Source organism: Lynx rufus, unplaced genomic scaffold, assembly GCF_022079265.1.
Source record: "Lynx rufus isolate CCGP_SWC_20201006 ecotype Redwood Valley unplaced genomic scaffold, mLynRuf1.p SCAF_7, whole genome shotgun sequence".
NCBI classification, from domain to species: Eukaryota; Metazoa; Chordata; class Mammalia; order Carnivora; family Felidae; genus Lynx; species Lynx rufus.
In genome coordinates this window covers 120,163,517-120,188,290 of record NW_025814889.1, presented here as the reverse complement: position 1 = coordinate 120,188,290, position 24,774 = coordinate 120,163,517, and the positions used below count along the sequence as shown (strand labels likewise).

The window sequence follows — 24,774 nt, the reverse complement described above, 5'->3', positions numbered from 1 at the left end:
TCTAGGTCTCAGTCTGCTATCGCTGATTCCTCATGACCCATACCTAGCTTTGCCTTTTCCCCTCAGGACCAACTAACTAAAGCTGATGAACTCAGGGAAGTCATTGACCTCTCTTGATGCCACTGATGTTTCCCATTTTACCAAGTCCTTTACTAATAAAGGGAGGACTTTCAGAATATGGAGACATCTCTTGATGCACATGAGTCTTTTAGAGGCCCTTAAACTGAACTGGGTAGGTAGCTACCCTACAGTTCCTTATCCACTCAGTAAACACTTACTGAGTACTTACAGTGTTCTAGGCATTGTGCTAAATGTTGCTGAAGAAACAGTGAAACTTCTGATATTTTGGAGCTTAGGGTGTGTTAAAATTAAGAGTAATTAAGTGTAATGAGAGAGGTGAGCATAAGTGCTCCAGGAGGATAGAAGGGGAGGGATCTTGTAGAAGCTTACTGTAGGAGTTTGCTGCCTGATTGGAGCCTCAGAGAAAGAGAATCAGATACATGAACAGGAGTTGTATGGTGTATGGATGAATGAGAACTGTGTGCAGAGATCCAGAGGCATGGAAGAACACAGTTCATTCAGAGACTATGCCCAACTTAGCATGGTTAAAGTACAGAATGCTGCTAAGGAAAAATGCATTAAAAGAACAAGAGGTGACATGCAGAAATTTGGATTTCACCTGACAGCAGAAGTGAACCATTGACAGACTTTAAGTGGGACTTCACGTGATAGGTTTTGTTCTAGAACAGCCTCTCTGGAAGCAGTGTGAAGAATAGATTGGAAAGAGATGAAGCTTGAGACAGGAAGATTAATTAGGAGATTGATGTTTAGTTTCAGCAAAACATTATGGTGACCAGTACAAAGGCAATGCCAACAAAGAGGGGAAGGGGGAACAAAGAGGGAGGGTATAGAGGAGCAGTTATCCCTTCTCCCTTTGAAAATTCTACCACTTAGGAAATAGGTCGCCAAGGAAGCTAAATAATTATATTTGAGGGAATGCATTCTATAGTTTTTGGTTAACTGTGCTGGATAACATGGGTTAGGTTTACAGACAAAGTGAGGACTTCTACACACACAAGAATTTCATTCTGAAGCTATCCTGGAGAGACTGAGAGAGAGGAAGAAATGATTGAGGGATGACTAGGTCTTTAGAGAAACTGGGGACTGTTATGGCTTGAATTATGCCCCCCTCCACTTTTTGTCTTTCAATCACTAGTATTTCAGAATGTGACCTTACTTGAAGAATTTGGAGATGGCATTTATAGAGGTAATCAAGTTAAAATGAAGTCATTAGGTGGGCTCTAATCCATCATGATGGGTATCCTTATAAGAGGAGGAAATTTAGACACAGAGACAGATATGCAAAGAGGGAAGACAATGTGAAAAAACACAGGGGGAAGATGGCCATCCACAAGCCAGAGAGGCCTCGAACAGATCTTTCCTTCACAGCCCACAGAATGAAACCAAACTTGATTTCAGACTTCTAGCCTCCAGACTGTGAGACAATAAATTTCTGTTGTTTAGGGCACCCAGGTAGCAGTACTTTGTTACAGTAGCCCTAAGAACTAATTGCAGGGACTAGAACTGAGCACACAAATTCAATACATAGAAGGGAGGGGCAAATGAGGATCCTGGGCCTCTGTGGGCAGACGTTGGCTACCTGCTCATTTCAGAGGCTATGCACTTAAGGGTCTTGGCTGTGACTGGCAATGCCATTCATGGATATAGAATATCCATTTTCACAGAAAATCACAGTTAACTATGCATATCAGTTCCCTGTCTGTGGTCTTTTCTATTTATTAACTAGTTAAGCTAGTATAAAGTAGATCTCATTCTGAAAAAAAATTACATCATAGTCACTGGTTTAATTTAAATATGAAAGCAATTTATTAGTAAATCTATATTCAACAAGATTTTACAGTTCAACAAGAAAATGAGTGATACATTTGCAAGGAGCATTTCAGTAATGCTTCAGTGCCTACAGATTTCATATGAAATAAAGAATGCTCTAGTACTAGGCTCATTAAATAAAGATCAACAGAAGTACAGTCCTTGCTTGGTAAATTTGCTAAGACTCATGCTTATGCAGTCAATATTGAATCATGTTTGTTTGCCTTATTGCATCAAGCAAAGGATCTTACATAGTCATAGTGGGGACTCAATTACATAAATGAATGAAAATAAGTGAGTGAATGAATGAGTGAAAGACTGTTATCTTTAAGAGAAAATGGCTGTAATGGCAGAAAAAGTCCTGTGAAATAGTCAGATGCCATCAAAGATAATGTTTTCTTGTCTGCCTTTCATTTAATTTTAACCTTCACAGGGGAATTTTTCCATTTTATGGTAACTAGGCAACCTGTTATTTTGAATCACTTAGTGCAGGCTTTGCACACTATGGATGCCCAATAAATCCATTTTGATTAATGAGCAATTTATAACCACCAGTGAAGACTGTTTCCAATCCTGTTGGAAGAAAATAGATGATCTCTGATAAAAAGGACACAGTCAATAGTTTCATGCCAGGATAGTTTGGGTCTTGCTTACTTCTGTTCAATTTGCTAATGTGCCTACTGGTCTGTGGTCAACCTGAAATGAAGATGTCCTCTGGTGAATAATCCTCCACAACCCCCAACACCTCCCCCAACATCCTGAGAGAGGTAGTAGTGTGCAGGTGAGCCTGTAGCTTATTTATACCAAAATATTTTTTTTTCAACTTTTTTTTTTTTTTTTTTTTTTATTTTTGGGACAGAGAGAGACAGAGCATGAACGGGGGAGGGGCAGAGAGAGGGAGACACAGAATCGGAAGCAGGCTCCAGGCTCTGAGCCATCAGCCCAGAGCCTGACGCGGGGCTCGAACTCCCGGACCCCGAGATCGTGACCTGGCTGAAGTCGGACGCTTAACCGACTGCGCCACCCAGGCGCCCCCCAAAATATTTTTTGAAATAGTGGAGCTTCCTTAATTCTAATGCCAAAATTTTGCAATTAAAATAATTCAGACTGGACTAGGACGAATGTTTATCTTTGCTAAGCAAGGAGGTAGTGTCAACATGATTTCTGTGGGTATGTTGAACTCATTTAAGAGAGCAAACTATTTTTAAGCCCCTTGGAAACACTCTTTTACATACAAATACTGGGCTTGCTGATAAGAACCGTTGTTATCAAACAGCAATTATTTGTTTGGCATTTGCTCTGTGCTCAGTGCTGTCTTAGCCATTTATTAAACTAGTAAATTGTAAATTTGTAAGCCACTATTGGTTTATAGAGGGGCAAAGAGAGAAAACTAGGGCAGCAGTACCTACAGAGAAATCCTGGTAAATTAATTGCTTCCTTCATCCATATGGACAGCTTACCAATTTGAAAATGTAGTCATCTCAATTTGTTCAAATTGGTGGAAGTTGGCTATATTTGGAAAACATCATCTTAAACAAAAAGAAAATTATACTTTTTCTATCAAATCAAGTTTACCTGTACTATTATGAATAACATGAACTGTAGAATAATAAGATATCTAAAGATATAATAAACTCTTATTACAGTAATGATGGGGGGGGTCTAGGTTTTTTATTATGTCATTTATTGTATCCTATAGAACAATGTGAGAATATGTATAAAAGGGGGGTAAACATTCACTAATTCATAAATTCATGCTCACCACATTCAAGCAGGGCTTTCACACTATATCACATTCCACTTTTTCTCTGTTGTACTCTCCTCAAACCTCAGATACTTTTTCCTACCTTTGTTTTTTTTAAATTTAATTTATTTATTTTGAGAGAGAGAGAAAGCACAGCAAGGATGGGTTAGAGAAAGAGGGAGAGAGCGAGCTGGCTCTGTGCTGCAAAGCTCCAACTCTGGAACCGTGAGATCATGACCTGAACCAAAATCAAGAGTCAGATGCTTAACTCACCGAGCCATCCAGGTGCCTGACTTTTTCTACCTTGTCTCTCACTGTCAGCAGGTGGCCTCATGTTCTAATTAATAAAGAAAATCGAAGCCATCAGAGGGAACTGTGTTGACATCCTCCACCATGTCTATAAATACAACCTTTCCTGCACCCTTCTCTTGCTTGTACCTCCTGTTAAAGTGGAGGGATTTTCCTTTTAACAAGTTCCCTTTTCTTGTGCCTTCTCAGGAATGTGACTCTTTCATTAGGTGCTCTCTCTTGTTTTTAATTGTTCTTCTTCACTGGATCATACACATTAAAGATTTAAATCTGCTTAAGCCTTTTTCATCTGAAAAACAAAAACAACAATAGCAGCCATCAGTGAAATAGCAGCCAGCAGCAATTAACAACAACTAAAAAGTTCCCTGACTCCCTTCCCTGGACTCCTCAACTTCTGTCTATCCCTCCACATGCTCAGTACCTTCATTTTCTTCCTTTCCTTTCACTTCTCTGCCTATTTTAGTCAGGTTTCCATTCCTTACTGCTCTTTCCAAAAGTACTTTCTAAAGGTACCAGTGATAGGGGCGCCTGGGTGGCGCAGTCGGTTAAGCGTCCGACTTCAGCCAGGTCACGATCTTGCGGTCCGGGAGTTCGAGCCCCGCGTCGGGCTCTGGGCTGATGGCTCAGAGCCTGGAGCCTGCTTCCGATTCTGTGTCTCCCTCTCTCTCTGCCCCTCCCCCGTTCATGCTCTGTCTCTCTCTGTCCCCAAAAAATAAATAAACGTTGAAAAAAAAATTTAAAAAAAATAAAAAATAAGGGTACCAGTGACCTTAGTATCACAAAATTGAGAGGACATTTCTCCATCTTCATTTTTCTTAACCTGTCAGCAGCATTCCACAGGTTAGTGACACCTCCATTTTGATACCTTTTCTTCCCTTTGCTGTCCAAAGACAATTTTATCTTATTATGCTATTCCCTGTCTATGTTGACAGCTAACGTTTTTCTGTATGGCTTTAAAAGTTGAGAGTTCCTCAAGGCTCAAAGTCCTCCCTATTCTTTTTACTTTTTCTCTTCCTAAATTGTTTCATCCATAATATGACTTCTGTTACAATCAACATGCTGAAGACTCCCAAATTTTCCCCCCAGTCGTTACCGCTTCTCTCAATTCCACGCTCATCCATTGTTCCATCCATCTGCTGAATATCTCCACCTACATGTCTCAAAGTTGCCTTAACCTTAACATACACAGGACTACACTCATATCTTTCCCCACAAACTTGCTCTTCATGCAGAATTCCTTATCTTAGTAAGTGAGTTAATCATTCATCTGATTGCAGAAACCTGGGTGTCATTCTTGCCATCTCTGTTTCCACTAACTCCTAGATGCACTCAATCACTAGGTGTTATAATTTTTAGTGGCAATAGGTGTTAGGGTGAAGATAATTCTGTAACTTACTCTCTATCCCTAATTAAACCTCAAATCTACCTGTTCCTCTACTATTACCAAGTGCTCTTAGAGATTATTTTAATAAAAAAATTTTTCCTTCCTTGAATTTATTATTTATGTTGTAGCCAAAGTAATTTTAGAAATCATAAATCTGATTGCATCACTAAAACCTTTTAGTGACTTGTCATCGTTCTTAGAAAAATGACCCAAAACCCTAATAAGGTTCATAAGGCCCTGAATGATGTCCTTTTTCTTTCTTTCTTTCTTTCTTCCTTTTTTTTTTTTTTTCATTTTTAGCTTCATCTGTCGTCAGTTTCCACCTTCCCACACTGGCCATTTTTAGTTCCTTTTATTCTTTAATAGAGATGAGCTCCTTCCTATCTGTGGGCTTCACATGCCTAAACCAATGTTGGATCCTACTCTCCCTTTTCCTTCTCTTTCCTCCAAGTAGATAACATCTATACTTCTTCAGGGAGAATCCCTTTACCCCACACACACTCATGCCCCAGACTAAATATATGGATGCCTCTGTTTTCTTCTTTCAACACCTTCTAATTTTCCTTTCTTCTGTAGTCCTTACTTTGAATGAAATTATGTAGTTGAGGTTATGTATTTTAATGTTTCCGTTGTTGTCTTAAAAAGTTCAAAATTTTGCCTGTTTACATTGTAATCAGAGCTTCTAGCAAAATCACTGCCATATAAATATTAATGAAAAAATAATAGTTAATGGTATTGAATACTTACTTTGTACATCTTAGTTTATTTAATCTTAAGCTATATATGACGTAGCTAGTATTGTCATTCCCATTTTACAGATAAGGGAAACAAGTCACAAAAAGTTTAGAGACTGCTAGAAAATGGCAGCTTTGGAATTTGAATACCTGATATTCAGCTCTGGAGACCATATTCTTAACCACATTCACAGTTCATGAATTAATTATTTAATTAGTTAATCATGCCATTTTGGTATTATTTTGAATTTTCCAGGATAAATCTTGAATTTTTCCTTTCAAACAAAATAGGAAGAGTTGGAAACTTGTTCAGTGTTTTGTGATATATCGTGCCCATCTGTGGAATAGTACTAGAGGGTGTTCCAATCAATTTAAAATAAGTGGATGTGTTGGAGACAACCCAAAAGTGAAAACAAGTGAATAATTAAGTAATAATGATAAATTCAAAGAGTAGACTTACCTATAATCATTAATATTTTCAAATAATATCTAATTATTCAATTTTAATAATGGCATTAGTTGCCTCTCAATGAATATCTATTAAATGAATGAATGAATATTTACCATTTGATACAAATTTAGTTGAAAATAATATTAATGTGTATGTGCTTGGGGGAAAAAAAGGATCTTAAAGGTACTCTATAATCACCCTGTCTCTGAATGCTAAGATTACATATTATTTTTGTTTTCTTCTTCATACTTTTTTGTATTGTCCAAATTTTCTACAACACATATTGCTTTTATAATTAGAAAATAATTAAAAATAGCTTAGTAATTTAGAAAGTTGAAATAAATCATGTCAAAACAATTCATGTTTATCTAATTAATGTTAAATATGTAGGTGATCTTCCTCTTTGAAGAAAGAAAGTTGAATAGGTTAAGAATAGATACTGTCTCTAAAATACTGAACTTCTGCAATAAGACTTTATCTATTAAGGATATAGGTTTTAACTTCTCTTTTTGCTTATACTTCAGAATATTTTAATTTAGATTACCTTGTTTTGTATACTGGTTGAACATTTGACAAGTGTTATTCTCAGTGCTCCTAACAGAGGCAAATCGTTATAGCTCCTGGGAATTTATAGTTGTGTAATTTCAGTCCCTTCTAAAGATTAAGTTATTATTTCCTGGACTCACTCTTACTAATTTTGTTCTGTTTATCAGTTGCTACATACAGCATTAAGTTGAAAATAACATTATACTGAAAGTATAATATTAAAGAAATCTTGTATTAATGCTTGTAGTCTTGTATTTAATCTTTTCTCCCCCTACACTGTTTAGACATGTCAGATACATCAATTGGCACACTCACTAATTTATTTTATATTCTTTTCCATAGATGCTATGTTATTAATGTAATATTATACTAAAACTACTAGTTCTTTCTTTAGGTACTCCTACAGTCTTAATTACGTAACATTAGCAAAATTAACTAACACCCAACTATAGTCACATTATACATTTAAAAAGTAAAAAAAAATTGTTACTATATTTTATTCTAGGTTTCATCCAATGTATTACATTTCACATTTATATTAGAATACACATATTCAAGAAACTCATAATAGATTGTTCATTTGCCTCTCAGAGGCAATTTATTAAAAATGAAAAGACAAAAATAGCTTATTCTTAGGTTATTTTTGGGAATTAACAGATTAGGTTTGAATAGTTCAGAAAAATAGAGAATTAAAAGTATTTTCATTATTTAAACTCCACCAAGAATTAATGCACAAAATATTTCTAGATCTATCATTTCATCACATTTATCATCATATCTTCTATTGCAGTTGAGGAAACTAAGTCAGAATAGATGAATAGTTTGTTGAAAGAGATGATAATTCAAAAGTAAATCTGTCATTGAGAAGGGACTGTGATTCATAACTCTTCCTCCTGTGCTCCATCCTACTGTTTAAAACTGTATATTTTTAATAAGATCATTCATTCATTCATTTATTCCACAGCTATTTATTGAGGACTTACTCTTTTCCAAGGCCATAGGTGTATGAGACACAAAGAAAAAGGAGACATTAGGCATAAAGTAATAGGAGAGATTTTATCTACATTACAAAATAAAAGTCTAAAGCATTCTACATACCTCTTGAGTCAATCAGACTCAAATAGACCATTAGTGCATCCAGAATTATATATTTTACTGCCAAACTTGGCCACATCTGTTCTCTGTGGGTTATCGTATTCTGCTATTTATGCACAGAACCCAGAGAAAAAACTGTAGGTGCCGTTTAATCACATAGGTTTTTCTATGCTGTACATTTCTATAGAACCCTTCAATTAATTACTGAATAGTCATCTAGTGTCTTCTGGGTCTCCCACCTGTGAACAGAGGAAGCGAAAAGAAAATAATGGAATGCTAAAAACTGCGCTATAAACAAGTCAAGAGCAGTGAACCAGCTAACATTCTTTTCCTTAGAAAATTTTAAAAGTAAGCAGACATTAAGTCACAGGCAAGTTTGAGGATCCTGGATCATCATTTCAATAGAAGCATACTTAGATTATTGTAACCAAGTGTGGAAAGGAGTGATATGTCTAATTCTGAAACTAGCAACACAGAAATTCTTCTAAACCTCTGAAATCATTTTAATATCTTTTGTTTCCCTTAGGAAAACCTTTTATATTGATGTTATTATTTTTTAGTATAGTATAATAATTTTTAATATAGCTACTAATATAATGCTAATTTTTCTTCTAGTAGCTTTTTAAAAATAAGTTGATCATTATGAACTTATATAGAACTTATTATAATAAGCTCTCATTATAAAACTGAATAAATAATTTTGTTAATTTTGTTCACTATGTGAAAAGTAAAAAACGTAAAAGTAAAGTATTTTACTGAATCTTACCTATCAGGGTAACTGATGTTAACATCCTGGTTTATTTCTTTCTTGTTTTTTTTTTCCTGTGTATAGCTTTATATAAATGTGAATGAACATTAGATGTATATAGACTTGTATTATATTTATTTTTTAAATCAATTATACATTTTTCTGATTATAAAATTATAACATGACCTGTTAACTCAGCCAGGTCTTTCAGGTTTACTTTAAAGCAACTCTTCCCCTATTTTCCAGTGCATCAAAAACAATGATGAGGGTACAATAGAAAAGGAGAAAGTTACAAATTCTAGCTGTGCTAAAAAAAAAAGAAAAAAGAAAAAAGAAAATATCTCTATTGTCAACTGGATCAGAGACACAAACTAGAAATTGGAACCTAAATGGCAATCCCAGGTGGGATTGCCCACCTGGTGACTGGGCCCCAAAATGGGCAGGATCCACAGGAAGACTGCATCCTTCATGGATATGGAATCTAAAAGAGCCCCACTTCAAGAGGGAGCCAGAAATCATGCCTCCTTCTAAAAATGTACAGTCAGGTGTATTAAATTTTCAGACTATAAAAACAAGGAAGACAGAGGGTTATGATCAGAGAGTAAGTAAAGTGGGCTAAGAAATTAGACAAAGATACTTAATAATTTTTAATTTTTTGTTACAAAATTTCTAGTAAAAATTTTGAGATAAACCAGTAAAAATTAGGAACATAATTTATATCTTCCAAACCAGTAGTATAAAATAAAATAATAAAGAAATTTTTATTAATTAAAATGTCCTTAAATATGGAAAAAAAGAGGCGAAGCCAAGAGTAAGCATGACAAACCAAAACCACAAAATAGAAAATAATTAATAAAAGACAAAGATAATCATACTGGATTCAGTTTTTAAAAATCTTTCTATATTAATTTTCCAGGAATTGAGCATAAGTAAAAATGACACAAAGGGGTTAAGAAACAAAAGATCAAGTGAAAACAACCTAAAGAAAGGCATTAAAGCAATATCATCAGTCCAAATATAGTTGAAACTTAAAACATTAAAAGAGATAAAGAGGGATACTACATAACAATAAAAGAATAAAGCACAGTATAGTAAGAAGTATAAAGTCACAAAATTTTTCAGTCGTTTTCACATACAACATTGCCTTGAAATATTAAAAGCCAAAACTGATAAGAGTTTGACGACAAATTGAAATCCACAATTTGTGAAAGATTTTAATATATCATATTTCACTGAGAATTTTGACAAATGAAGAAGCATAAGAATACACTTTGTTAGGGGCGCCTGAGTAGCTCAGTACGTTAAGTTAACTTCGGCTCAGGTCACCATCTCATGGTTCGTGAGTTCGAGCCTCATGTCAGGCTCTGCTAACAGCTGGGAGCCTGGAACCTGCTTTGGATTCTGTGTCTCCCTGTCTGCCCCAACCCTGCTGGTGCTCTCTCTCTCTCTCTCTCTCTCTCTCTCTCAAAAATAAATAAACAGTAAAGAAAATTAAAAAAAAAAAAAGGAATATACTTTGTTAGTGGCACCTGGGTGGCTCAGTTGGTTGAGCATCTGTCTTGATTTCAGCTCAGGTCGTGATCTAAGGGTTGTGTAATCAAGCCTTGCGTTGGGCCCCAGGGTAAGATTCTCTCTCTCTCTCTCTCTCTCTCTCTCTCTCTCCCTCCCTCCCTTCCTCCCTCCCTACTCATGCTTTGTCTCTCTAAAAAATACAAAAATAAATTTAAAAAGAATATATTATGTTGAATAATACAACTAACAATCATGATTTAATAGACATATTTAGAACTCTGTACCCATCAGTAGAGAATACATGTATTCTTTCACACATACATAAAGCACTTATAAAAACTGACTACTTAACTAGGTCACAAGGGCAGTCTTAACATATCAGAGAATCAGGTCCCAATCTCAGATTATAATATAATGAAATTATGAACTAACAACAATAATAATAAATCATAGTATATTTGAAAAAGGTTTTTCCTGTATTGGATGGCTTACAAATGATAAATAAATGTGTGTAGTACTGAATTAAAACCTATAATACAATGCATAATTTTATAAGGGCAATACTGATCATTTTTACCATTTTTCCTGACCCAGTTGTGCTAACTTCTTAACCCACCTTCATTTAGACAATGCTAACAGCTCAGTATATATCCTTTAGCTGTCTCCTTACACATGCAAGCATAGACAAACATGTATATGTGTATACACATGGGCTTTATTTCTTTTTAAGGAAAATAAAATAAAACCAAAATAGAATCATGCCATACCTATTAGTTTGCAATTTTATTTTTTCTTTCATTGTATAAGGATTGTAGTTGTCTGCAAGCAAAGACTGTCCTTTCTGCTGTTGGTAATTAGGTGTAGAAACATGCAGATCCTCCCAATGTAGTTATACAGTTTTGGAGGGCCCCCATGCGTAAGTTTCAGCGCACTAAGGAAGGACTGGGATTTTCCTACAATGACTAGGGTTTCCCCAGTTCCCTCACCTCATCTCCTTTTCCACTTTGCACACATTTTATGACTGAAGCATTCTTTTAAATGGAAAAAGGAGAGACTGGAATATGATATGTCACAAATTTCATGATGATGCCAGTTATAATTTGCCATGGCAGAGCAAACTGAAAAAGATGTTTGTTGTCTAAAAAAATTTTTTTTGAGATAATAAAGTGGAAAGTAGTAAGAGGTACATCCAGCAAATGCATAGTAAATTTGGTAAGAAGTTTGCTCTCAACAATGAAAATAGAATCAGTGAAAATTATTTGCTTAAAATTAGAATTAAATGTCCCATAAAACATTTTAAAACATTTTTAGCAGATTCCAAACTTATAATTTAAATGTATGCAATACCTCTTGACTTTTATATTAATAATTCTGACTCAGAGAACTTACTTAACTTGGGTAGATATAATTTTGAAGCTGAAACTATGTCAAAGTCAAATCAATTCTTCCAAAAGCGATGAAATAATTATATGAATGTGGATGCAAACACTAAAGGAAAAATAATTTTTGGCTACTCATTTCAGTTATCTGAAAACTTTTAAGTATGTGTAGACCAAGTTTGTTTACAGTTGAATCTACTTTTCCAAATGTAATTTTATAAAATCTAAATACAGATCATGTATTTCCAGTGAAAGTTTACTACCTGAATTCACATGCTGAAAGTGTAAATTACACTTCAGATTATGAAGAGCTAGTACATAAAAAGGAAAGTAAAATATAATTATTAATAATTGAAAATGCAATATTTTTGATAAATTGAGAAATGATACATTATTTTTTTTTAATTTTTTTAACGTTTCATTTATTTTTGAGACAGAGAGTGACAGAGAGAGACAGAGCATGAACGGGGGAGGGGCAGAGAGAGAGGGAGTCACAGCATCCGAAGCAGGCTCCAGGCTCTGAGCCATCAGCCCAGAGCCCGACGCGGGGCTCGAACTCAGGGACCGCGAGATCGTGACCTGAGCTGAAGTCGGACGCCCAACCGACTGAGCCACCCAGGCGCCCCAAATGATACATTATTAAAATTAATTTTATCTATTTTCAAAACTTTTAAAAATGTGGCTACTAGCAAATTTAAAGTTACATATGTGGCTCACATTATAGTTCTTTTAGACAATGCTAACGTAGAGAAAATAAAATAATTCAATCTTTCCTTGTTGAATTTTTTCCTCGTTTAGCATCATTGATCAAAATTAGGGCTTTTTTTTTTGTCTGTAGAAAATCTCCTTTCAGCTTTACAATCGCTTATTGGCACTGCCATGCTAGTTTTTAGGATTATTGTCAAATTTGATAAAAACCCTCTTTCATATCTAAGCTATAAGATTTGGAAGAACTTTCCATACACTAACTTCTGTACATACCAAATATTTCTGGTACACAAATATTTCTAGGCCACACTCTTATCACAATATCACTCATATCATAGTAGTGCTCTAAACCTTATAGTCACATACCAGATGAGTTTGCACAGAAGATGTTAGGAGAATTTCTAGAAGCCATTTTAACATCTGGACTATACAAGGGAGTGACTTAAACCTTGCAAATATGTCCCACTAAACCCAAACTAAATTTATCCGAAACTAATCTTCTCCTTAGCCAGATTCCAAAAATGTCTGCAGCCATTTTAATACTACCAAAAACAAACAGAAGTGTGATATCAAGGAAATTGGAGTTGGAAGAAATTTGAAGAAATCTGAGCTTATTGCAATTAAAATATTTTACTTTTACCAAATTTACAAAAACATTTCCAGAGACCCTCCCAGCATCTTGGAATAGGCCCATGAAAGTTTGGGATCCTGAAGTTCAAGCTTCAGTATTTGCCTCTGAGTGTAAACCTTTTGTTTTACAAAAACGAAAGTCATAATATATTTTCCTGAATATTATTTTTCTCATTCAACAGTATTTCAAAGGACTTCCTTCAAGTCAGTTGTTATCCCTATAATTCACTCTTTTAAAGGTTGCATAAAATTTGATGGTATTATGTATCATGATTTATTCCACCTCTGTTGATAAGCATTCACTTTATTTTGCATTATTTTTCCACCATTAAAAGAGTAGTAAACATCATTGTGCACTTGTCTTATATGGAGGTGCTTTTACTTCTATGAGATACATTTCAATGTAGGTCACATGTAAGGATCACATATCCCACTTTCCCTCAATATACTCTTTTATGCTTTTGACCTGGAATAATTGTTATTAGCACTCCCTTTCACTATCAAAAGTGTCCCGGTTTGGATAATAATTGTGTGTATACCCTAGTGAAAGGATATGTATATTTTAATATATTTAATATCATTGGGCACTTTTTATGTGCCATACATTGCTTTAAGCACTTTACATGTATTATCTCATTTAGTTTCCACAAATATGCTATTATTATTTTTATTTTACAGATAAGGAAACTGAGGCACAGAGAAATTAAGTAACTTACCCAAGTTCACATTGCTAGTAAGTGTGGAGTCATGATTTAAACCCCACAGCCTGGCTCCATAGTAGGGTGACTAACCAAGGCCCAGGACTGAAGGGGTTCCCAGGATGTAGGACTTCCAGGTTTAAAACTGAGAAAGAACCTAGCAAACCAAGGTAAGTTGGCCGTGCTATCAAGAGACACTGATCTTAATGCTATTGCTTTCCAAAATGGCTGTATCCATTTCTGTTGCCATCAGTAGTTTGAGAGTAGCTTTTTCCTGCAGGACTGTGATATTAAGTCTCTAAGATAACTCCTAATTATCTCACCTACTGATATTTATGCCCTTGTGCAATTCCTATCCCCGATATGTGGACTGGACTTAGTGAGTTGTTTCTAATGAGTAGAAGATGGCAAAAATAATAGGTGTCACTTCCAAGATCAGGTTACAAAAGAGCTCTGGCTTCTGTCTTGCTAGTTTTCTCTTGCTCTCTGGCTTAATCACTCTGATGCAAGCCATTGTCCCATTGTGAGCCTCTGTAGAGAGACCCACATGGCAAGGAACAGGGAAGCTTCTAGTCAATAGCCAGAGAGAAAATAAGGCTCTCAGCCCAACAGTTCGTGAAAATCCAGTGCTGCCAACAACCATGTGAGTGAAGCCAACTGTTCCCGGTCAAACCTGAGATGAAGCCACAGACCCAGCTGACACTAAATTGCAGCCATCTCTGTTTTTGTTGGGGGATAATTCTTTCCATAAGAACTGATGTCCAAAACTGACATACTTGATTTTATTACTTTCATTTTATGTTTCTTATTTATTTTAGTTTATTTTTTCTCTTTTATTCTTTTTTCTTATTTTTCTGGTTTCATTGACTTATTGGTAATTTTCCCCTTTGTTAGTTAGGATTTTTACCATTTTTTAATTAAAACAATAATGATTACCTTCCCTTATACAATGTCATAATCAAATATAAATTTCACTGGCATCAGATGAAAACAAGATAGCAAATGTTTACCCTGCTAAGACAGTCTACTCCCTCACTGATAGCTCTCTTGACCCATGCATTAGTTAGGATATAAATTTGACTGCTGTTACAGATATCCAAAATAATTATGGCTTTAACACCATAGAACATATTGCTCTCTCATATAACATTCTAGGCATGAGAAGCCCGGGGTTGGCTTGGTGGCTCCATAGCTCAAGGATCCAGTCTTCGAAATTGTTGAAGCTAGCCATAGTTTGTTGTTCTCACTGACACCTTACTCTTACTGTATCACATCCCAGACAAACAAAAACTAAAGGAGTTCATCACCACTAAACCAGTCCTACAAGAAATGTTAAAGGGTCTTCTTTAATCAGAAAAGAAAAGGCCCTAATTAGAAATAAGAAAATATATAAAAGAAAAAAATCTCATTGGTCAAGGCAAATATATATAACCACTTAAAAATCTAGTATGAAAATTAAAAGACAAAAATAGCAAAATCAACTACAAGTACATTGAGTAGCTAAGGGATACACAAAATAAAAGATGTAAAATATGATGTCAAAACGTAAAATGTTGGGGGGAGGTGAAAAGCAGAAATGTAGTGCTATTAGAATGTGTTTAAGCAACTCTCAGCTTAAAATAGACTACACACACACACACACACACACACATATGCGCACGCACACATACATGCACACATGCTAGTACCTTATGGTAACCACAAACCAAAACCTACAATGGATACAAAAAAAAAAAATAAAGATAAAGAAACCTAAACATAACACTAAAGAAAACCACCAAATCACAAGGAAGGAGACCAGAAAAAAGAAAAATTGTTTCAAAAACAATTTGAAAACAATTAACAATTAACAAAATGTCAACAAGTACTCATCTATCAATGAATACTTCAAATGTTAATGGACTAAATATTCCAGTCAAAAGACATAAGGTGTCTGAAGGTTAAAAAAAATACCCATCTATATGCTGCCTACAAGAGATGCATTTCAGATCTGAAGGCACACATAGACTGAAAGTGAAGGCATTGAAACAAAAAGAAAGCTGGCATAGCAATACTCATATCACACCAGTCAGATTGGCTATTATTAAAAAGACAAAAAATAACAAATGTTGCAAGATGTGGATCAATTAATGCAGCCACTATGGAAAACAATACCTCGCAAAGTTCCTCAAAAAATTAAAAATAGAACTGTCATGGAAGCCAGCAATTCCACTTCAGGATATTTGTACAAAGAAAATGAAAACACCAATTCAAATGGATATATGCACCCCTATGTTCATTGTAGCATTATTTACAATAGCCAAGATATGGAAACAACCCTTGGGTTGTGTGTCTGTAGATGAATTGATAAAAATGTATGGTGATAGTTGGTAACTATACTTACTGTGAGGATCATTTCATAATATGTAAAAATATTCAATCACTTTGATGTACACCAAATACTAATGGGATATTGTATGTCAGTTATACTTCCATTAAAGAATATGGCAGGATTTCAGGTTAGGTTCGTCTGATTTCAAAGCTCAGGTGTGTTGTTTATGACCCTTCCATTTCTTGGTATTTCCTCCATGAATATCCTATTCAAACTGAACTCTTCTTTATTCCTTCCACAAATATGCCTAATTCTTTTCTATCTCTCTACCTTTTACTCATCATACTTCCAACTCTGGAATGCCCTTCCCTCTCATCTCTTCATGTATGAATTTTACTAATCTGTCAGAGACCTCTGCCATGACACTTTTCTTGAATTCCCAGCCAGAAGTAATCTCAGATCTGTTTGTCGGCTACATACCAATTAGCATGGTTCCTGTGCTTTAACTGCTCAGTACACGCTAGTGAATGATGTTAAATTCTATTCTGTAACATTGTACATGAATTATTTCATATTCACAGAATACTTCTAAAAGCTTGGGGCGCCTAGGTGGCTCAGTTGGTTGAGCGTCCAACTTCGGCTCAGGTCATGATCTCACAGCTCGTGAGTTCAAGCCCCGCGTTAGGCTCTGTGCTGACAGCTCAGAGCCTGGAGCCTGCTTCAGATTCTGTGCCTCCCTCTCTCTGCTCCAGCCCACTCACATTCTGTCTCTGTCTCTCTCAAAAATAAATAAACATTAAAAAAAATTATAATTAAAAAAAATAAAAGCTCAAGTAAGTTAGAAGACTTTTTCTAAGCTTGTTATTTTAGAGAACGTGGACAGTCATAATGCTAATCTATGTGTAGTGAGAGAAACTGACTAAAAGATAGGTCTCTTATTTCAATTTGAAATTGCAGGTATGTTTAGTAATTTTCTCTAAGCAGTTTTTACACACCTCATTTCCTTTTCATCAGCAATGTTTTGTAGCTGCAGGTGTAAAATGTAGGTTGACCATGTAAAACTGTCTTGGATACAGGCTGTCATTTTGCAAATTCCACTGGATAATTGGTATTTTTATAAATTATATAATAAAGGATATATAAATTATGCTTCTCATTTGGATTTTCTCCAAAAAAAAAAAGGCCATGGAATTACAAAAGCCAGATCACCTTTCTCCATTTAATCAAGGGCATTTTTGATGTTTGCCATTGACACACAGGTTTTGCTTTATTCACTTTATTTCATTTAGTATTTTTAAAGGCATTAATCTAAGGACCATGGAGGGTATAAGGAAAATATAAGTGTCTGCAAAAATATAGCCTAGTCTGAAAGAGATAATGAACAATACAAGGTACTATGAAATCAAATTGTCAGTGTAATGGTACAGATTGTGGATTCAGAAGATGGAGACATTTATAGTCTTTTCTAAATAATTTAGTGCTTGATTACCCACTGTCTTGTACTATGTATTAAATTACTTATAAGAAACATTAAAAATCTTTTGCCTTATAGTCTGCATGAAATACGCCTCAGTTTTTCTGACTTTGTCACAAGGGTAGTCACCAGGACCAGCCCTTGCAGTGAATCATTCCTCAAGGGATTATCTCTTATCCCTGGAATTAAATTCTGTCTCTACCAATTTGTGTTAATAGCTAACAGATATTGGTCTCAAAATCTACCCAAGTAGTCACAGTCTTTACTCTAGATGTATTATCTGTAAAGCATTAGTGTTTAATTTTTTTTTTTTTGCTTTTCTTTCTAAATTTTCTTTCCTCTTCTATGTTTTATTTTATTCTTTGATATTTGGCTTCATAGGGAAAAATAAAACCCATGCTATGTGCCTGATAGCATGCTATTTACTTTTCATATGTATTCTCTCATTTTATCTGCACACATAAACAATAACTTTCTTCTAGACAGTTATTAATCATTTTCATTTTTAAAGTTAAGAAAACTGAAGTCCAGAGAGGTTAAATAAATTGTCCAACATTGAGCAGACAAGTTTTCCACAGACTTCAGTATCTGGTATTAGAATGTAAGTTTGTATGCTTTTTTATAGTGGCATTTGCCAAAAGGCAAAGAATTGGATTTAGTGTTGTTTATCTTTTTTTTTTTTTTTTTTTTTTTTTTTTTTTTTTTTAAATTTTTTTTTCAACGTTTATTTATTTTTGGGACAGAGAGAGACAGAGCATGAACGGGGGAGGGGCAGAGAGAGGGAGACACAGCATCGGAAACAGGCTCCAGGCTCTGAGCCATCAGCCCAGAGCCCGACGCGGGGCTCGAACTCCCGGACTGCGAGATCGTGACCTGGCTGAAGTCGGACGCTCAACCGACTGCGCCACCCAGGCGCCCCTTGTGTTGTTTATCTTGTGCTAACAAAAGTTGAGTAGCAAATAGCACAGAATTGAAGATCAGACAGATAATGGAATGAAATACCATGAGTGAGAGCCAGAGATACAGAAACAGATCCATGAAGACTTCAGGTATTGGAATTATCAGGCACAGATTAACAACAACCACAATAATTGCTTGCTATTTTCCACTAAATAAAAACAAGCTTGAAATTGTCAGGAAACTAGGGGCTCCTGGATGGCTCAGTTGGTTAAGCATCCGACTTCGGCCTAGGTCATGATCTTGCAATTTGTGAGTTCAAGCCCCATGTCAGGCTCTGTGCTGACAGCTCGGAGCCTGGAGCCTGCTTCAGATTCTGTGTCTCCCTCTCTCTCTGCTCCTCCCCTCTTCATGATGTGTCTCTGTCTCTCAAAAATATATAAATGTAAAAAAAAAAATTAAAAAAAATTGTTAGGAAACTGAAAAATGCCAAATAGTGATGTTGCATATTTGAAAAAGAACCAAATAGAAATTTTAGAAATGTGAAGTATCAGTGAAATTAAGAAAATAGTTTGATAGCAGACTCGACATTGCCGAAAAAGAGCTAATAAACTGGAAAATGAGTATAAAAAGCTATTCAGAATGCAACACAGAAAGACAACAATGAATATACAAAAGAGAGAATAAATAATGAAAATAAAGACTCTGACATTATTTCACTGGAGTTCAGTAAACATTAGCTATTATTATTACTATATCACTTCAGAATTAAATATACACTATATACCAACAAAACTTCCTTTTACTTATTTAAACTTATCTCCAGCTTCTTCCTAACATAAAACAATATCTTTATCTATGCTCTTTTTATCTCCATGCCCTTATGTTTTATGATCTGTCCCAGCTTTCTTGCCTGAAAACTGAAGGCTTTCACAGCCTCTTCCTTCCCAGCCAGTCTGATGATTGTTCCTCCCTTGCTTTTTCATTAAGCTTCATTTATCTGTTATAAAATCTCAAGTTATATGGCATTATACTTTGTCTACAATTCTGATATCACATTTGACTGTATACTTCTTAAGGGCATGGATTTTTAAACATTTTATTAAACTTAATTTTTCAAAGCAGTTTTAGGTTTGTAGAAAAATTGAGCATCGGGTATCGAGGTTTCTCTTGTACTCTGCCCCCACACAAGCACAGCTTCCCCCACTATGGACATGACCCACCATACTGGTACATTTGTTACAATCAGTGAATCTACAATGACCCATCATTATCATCCAATGTCCATAGTTTATGCTAAGATTCACTCTTGATGGGTTTAGGCAAATGTATAATTACATGTATCCACTGTTATCATATCATACAGAATAGTTTTACTGCCCTAAAAGTCCTCTGTGCTCCACCTATCTTTCCCTACCCTCTACCCTCTGCCTAGAGGCTCTTTTCCATTTATCCTTAGAACATAACATAATACCTGATACATAGTTGCCCCCAAATAAATGATTTTAGATGTATGGTTGAATGAATGAAAGGGAGGGACAAATTGGAGAGAATCAGGACTTCTTTTCATTGTCTTGCTGACTGATATTTTGTCTCTGTTTCAGTAGTTACTCATACCAATTATATCCTAGACAGAAGACCACCCCATATTACTGTCTTTTGGAACTCTGTGTTTCTTGAGATTCTAATTCAGATCTCACCTTATCCATTAAACCTGAGTCAAGAGTAAGCTCTGGACACTGTTAAGACTTATTTAATACATGATCTATTTAATTCAATATATCACACTGATATATTTTTGTTTCATAAGCCTATGTCTGGACTCCCCATTGAAACTGAATTATGTTTTTATGTGGGTAGAGTTTTCATCCCCTCACTTTTTATGAGCAAGAGGCATCTTCATTACTTACTACTTTTTACTTGGGACTGTAGGCAATGGCCATAGAATACAAAACCTTGCAGGTCCATAAAGAATTGACAGTCTCAGTCTTTGCATCAATTCAGCTGTCTAGAACAGAAACTTATTGGGAACTAATTAAAAACATAACAAGGAAGTAATTTGTTTTAGATTTGAGCTTGCAACAGTTTCCAAACAAAGCTATAGAGGATTGTCAAATTGTTGTTAAAATAATATAACTTCTATGTGCTACCAAGAGTTATTTTTGGAACTTTCCCATCCTTTTCCAAGTGTTTTAAACATTATAAAACTGCATCTTTTTTGTTATTTTGTTTCAATAAAAATTTAAGAAGAGAGTTTTATGCATGTTGCTGATTTTAAAGTCATCACTTTATTTTTCCTTTGACCCTCGTACTGAGCAAAAGAGAGAAATAATTTAGATTTTTGAAATTTCATTCGATTAGCTTGATTATAGAAGATGTGTTTATCTGGGTGTGATTGTTTTGTGTTAGTCTACATTGTAAAACCATTGTTCACACATGTCAGTTTTTCCTCAATTTTAATTCACCAGGATGGTTCTCTATAGTTTGAGGGATTTCTGGGGGACGTGTTTCAGGAGGCTTGAATTTGGGTTTTATGACTCAGGAAGATATGAAACTTCCACTTTAATAAATATCAATACCCATTTGAAAGATTATGGGGAGAAGTTAGCCCAATCATATTAAAAAATCTTATTGTTTTTAGTTAAGGTGAAGTTTTGCCCTTTGTATAGTAAACGCAGTCTTAATAGCTGTGTTGGGTATCTATCATGAATTGAATAATAATACTCTTCCTTTTTGGAATAATACTACAGGGTATGATATTTACCATTCCAAAAGAAAGTAAAGCATTCAGTAAACATTATCTTTAAAATATACTGCTATGCATATTCCTCATTATGATCTTGTAATTGATACCAGTTTTAAGCTGAATTCTCAATTCATGTTCACTAAAGTAATTTCAAGTCTTAAAAGGTAAACTGAGTGATAAGGTTTATGGCAGTTCTATTTTTATTCACAGATAATGCATCTGAGGTAGCAATTACTGCTCCAGGAAGTAGTAACCATAGAAACAGCTCAACAGGCCCAACACCCGACTGCTCACCTCCATCCCCTGACACTGCCCTCAAAAATATTGTAAAAGTTATTCGACCCCAGGTAAGTGCCCAGATGATATCACCTGCAGTAGTGTATTTTGTTTTGGAATCATTGCATGTATACTGCTTATATTGCAGTGCTTGGACTATTTTATGATATACAAATAGATTTTTAGATTAAAAGAAGAGACTTGGAAGAGGATGTTTCCTAACCTTGGAGTTGATGACAGATACTGAAATCCATACTAGCTTTTGGAAAAATGAATTTATATATCACGTGAAAAAACAAGTGAAACTTAGAAAATTGACTATTTCATATCACTTTTCTCTCACTACATTTTAATAATTATGCTCCAATTATTAAACTATTACATGTTTTCTGGGTTTTCATGCTCCTTTTGTCTTCACTTCTCTCGACATGCTGCATTATTTGTGATCACCTCTCCATCTTCCAACCTAAGTTGTTTTGATATATTTTCTTTAAATTCTCTATTCCTTGTGGTTGCCTTTTGTCCTTGTTTTAAAAATTTCTTTTAATATTTATTTATTTTTGAAAGAGAGAGAGACAGAGTGTGAGAGGAGGAGGGGCAGAGAGAGAGGGAGACACAGAATCCAAAGCAGGCTCCAGGTTCTGAGCTGTCAGCACAGAGCCTGATGCAGGGCTTGAACTCACAAACTGCGAGATCATTACTTGAGCTGAAGTCAGACACTTAACCAACTAAGCCACCCAGGCGCCCCTCCTTTTGTCCATGTTTAATATTGCGCCCCTCATTACACCTTATTTTTCTCCAGTGCTCACTTTTCTCTAGCTTGTCTCTCTCTACCTTTTGTCCTTTTTTCATTTCTGTCACTTGTATGTATGGGTTTCTTTCTCTTCCCTCTTCTCTTTCAGTTGGATTTTCCAGTAGGCGGTTTGCAGGCAAGCTTTAGAAATATCATTGGGACAAGCTGTTCTGTGATATTTCATTGAAAATAGCACTTATAAAGCTGTTTGCATTATATTTTTGCCAACAGATGGACTCAGAACATGGAATTGGTGGTGTTCTCAACCTGGCTCATTCTGAATGGGCCTCATAAAATCCAAGAGAGGGGGACTTTGGATCCAATCAATGCCATTCACCATCCACTTAGATATATAGTATGAGCAAATCCTTTGAGCCAATTTGTAAGACAAATGTCTCTTTTTAAGACTGTTTTGGTCTAAATGAGCAATGATTTGCTTAATATCTTACCTTCTTCAGGATGATTTATTTTAGTTTATTTTCATTATAATCATCCTCATCAATAAATAGCATTTTGACCTAAATATTCACTATATTTATAGAACACTTTCATATAAATAGTTTCATTTAACCATCATTAATTTCAAGGGAATGTGATATTGTGTTATGAATAACGCTGTTGACACTACAAAGGGGCTAATTGTGCAACTGATTCAACTTCCTTTTTTTCCCTTCAGTATAATAGTTGTCTCCTCCTGCTCAGAGGTTAGAAAAATCTTCTTGAGGTTGTACAACATCTGTATGAGGATGGAACTTACAAGTTCATTTTGGCAAGGTAACATTTCACAGTGTCCAACTGTGTGGAAGAGGAAGTGTCTTCAAAGATCCCTTCTTTTCTTCCAGAAAAATTTGATCTACTTCATTTGCTTCAAGACATAAACCTCATTAAAGCCAGATTTAGATGCTAAATGTCACATTTATCTTCACTTGTTCTCTCATTATATGAAGGTGTTTCTAGTGTTATTGTGCAGCCATTACATTTTCAGCATTTTTAATTACTTAGGTAGGAGATTATCTTATATATACGTTAACATCCATTACTAAACACATTTATTTTTACATCAGCATAAACTATCTAATGGAAATGCATTTAGCCACTCAGTGAATAAAAAGCATATTTTCTTTCTACATATTTGTAATCTAACCAATTCTAAGGGATCTTATTCTGTAAATCCTTCTTTGCATTCTCTATTCTATTTTAGCTTATTTTAGGTAAACTGAAAAAAAGTATTGGTAGTATGAAAGCCAGAAATTCCTTTTGACTCTATTCCTTGGTTCTGTCCATTATTAAATGTTTATGAAGGCAACTGATTCTACCTTCCTTTCTTAGATGTTATAATGATGATTTAGGAAGGAAAAAAAATGAAGTGAGAAATTCAGGAAACCAATGATGATGGTATTTAAATTTGAACCAGTGCAGCCTGAAAGTATGTATGTAATAGAACAGTAGCAGCTAAGGTGTATAGTTGGAAAATAATATAACCTCACTTGGACTACTCTTACTTTTGTCTCAAAGACTTTGGTGTTTTACTTATTTCTTCTGATCTTCTGGGCTCCATATTCATGGCAGAGAGCAGGAAGTAGAAGATTCAAGTGGAGGTAATTATGAGGGAGTATAGGTCAGACACATGATTTCAAGAAAGGGTTTGGAGACTAGAGGGCATGGATGGGGGATAGCTAGATGGACAGTGTAACAGACTCCCTGGTGTGCTCTGACAAGTCACAGGTGTATCAGAGATGGAACATTGTCAAGAGTTAACTGTTTCAAAGAAAAGATAATTATTGGTTAGCTTATATAAGAGCCTATATTTTGATCACAGATTTAATCCTCTAAAGTGTCTGCTAATTCTGGCTTTATGTGTGGAAATGTAGGAAATGTGAAGTTAGAATGACTTGTGGTAGTATTCAAATACGTTTTTTTATTTACTAATTAGAAATTAATAACATGGTTGAAATGATCATTTCACTCTTGAAACTGTTGATGAGCCTTGGAAACAAAAGTATAAATACAACTGTTATCCATGAATTTACATTTATTTGCCCAGGTGTTAGTAGTAGATGTATTCAGTCTTACTGTAAGAAGAATGAGAAAGAATAAATAGAAATGATAGAATAGATAGAAATGAAAACAGAACTTTCATCTCATTCACTGCAAACAAAGACTGCTTAGATAGAGCAAGTTAGGTTACTTCCCCTTTGCTTCATGCATGCCTTTACCTAACATACTTTCCATAACTACCTATTAATGGAGAATGTCCATTGTAACCAAAGAGTCCTTGCTGTCAAAATGAGGTAGGCCTGATTACACATTGCATGTGTTTCTGGTTGGTGTGTTAATTACTTGGAAGCTACCAACTTGCAGTGCTTTGTTGAGTTTGATTTATTCAGCATATTTATTAACTCACTAAGTCACAGCTGTTAGTTCTGCATCTTGTGTTTGATCTTTTTAC

General features: G+C 35.1%; 1 protein-coding gene across 5 annotated transcripts in view; it reads left to right on the top strand.

Annotated features, from left to right (window-relative positions):
- Positions 1-24,774, top strand: part of ANKS1B (ankyrin repeat and sterile alpha motif domain containing 1B) — a 1,075,523-nt gene that overhangs the window by 409,510 nt on the left and 641,239 nt on the right. For all 5 annotated transcript variants that reach the window (XM_047066127.1, XM_047066126.1, XM_047066125.1 and 2 more), the window contains exon 11: positions 21,467-21,603. In XM_047066127.1, the coding sequence (XP_046922083.1) occupies positions 21,467-21,603 (137 nt within the window). The remainder of the gene's footprint in view (positions 1-21,466; positions 21,604-24,774) is intronic.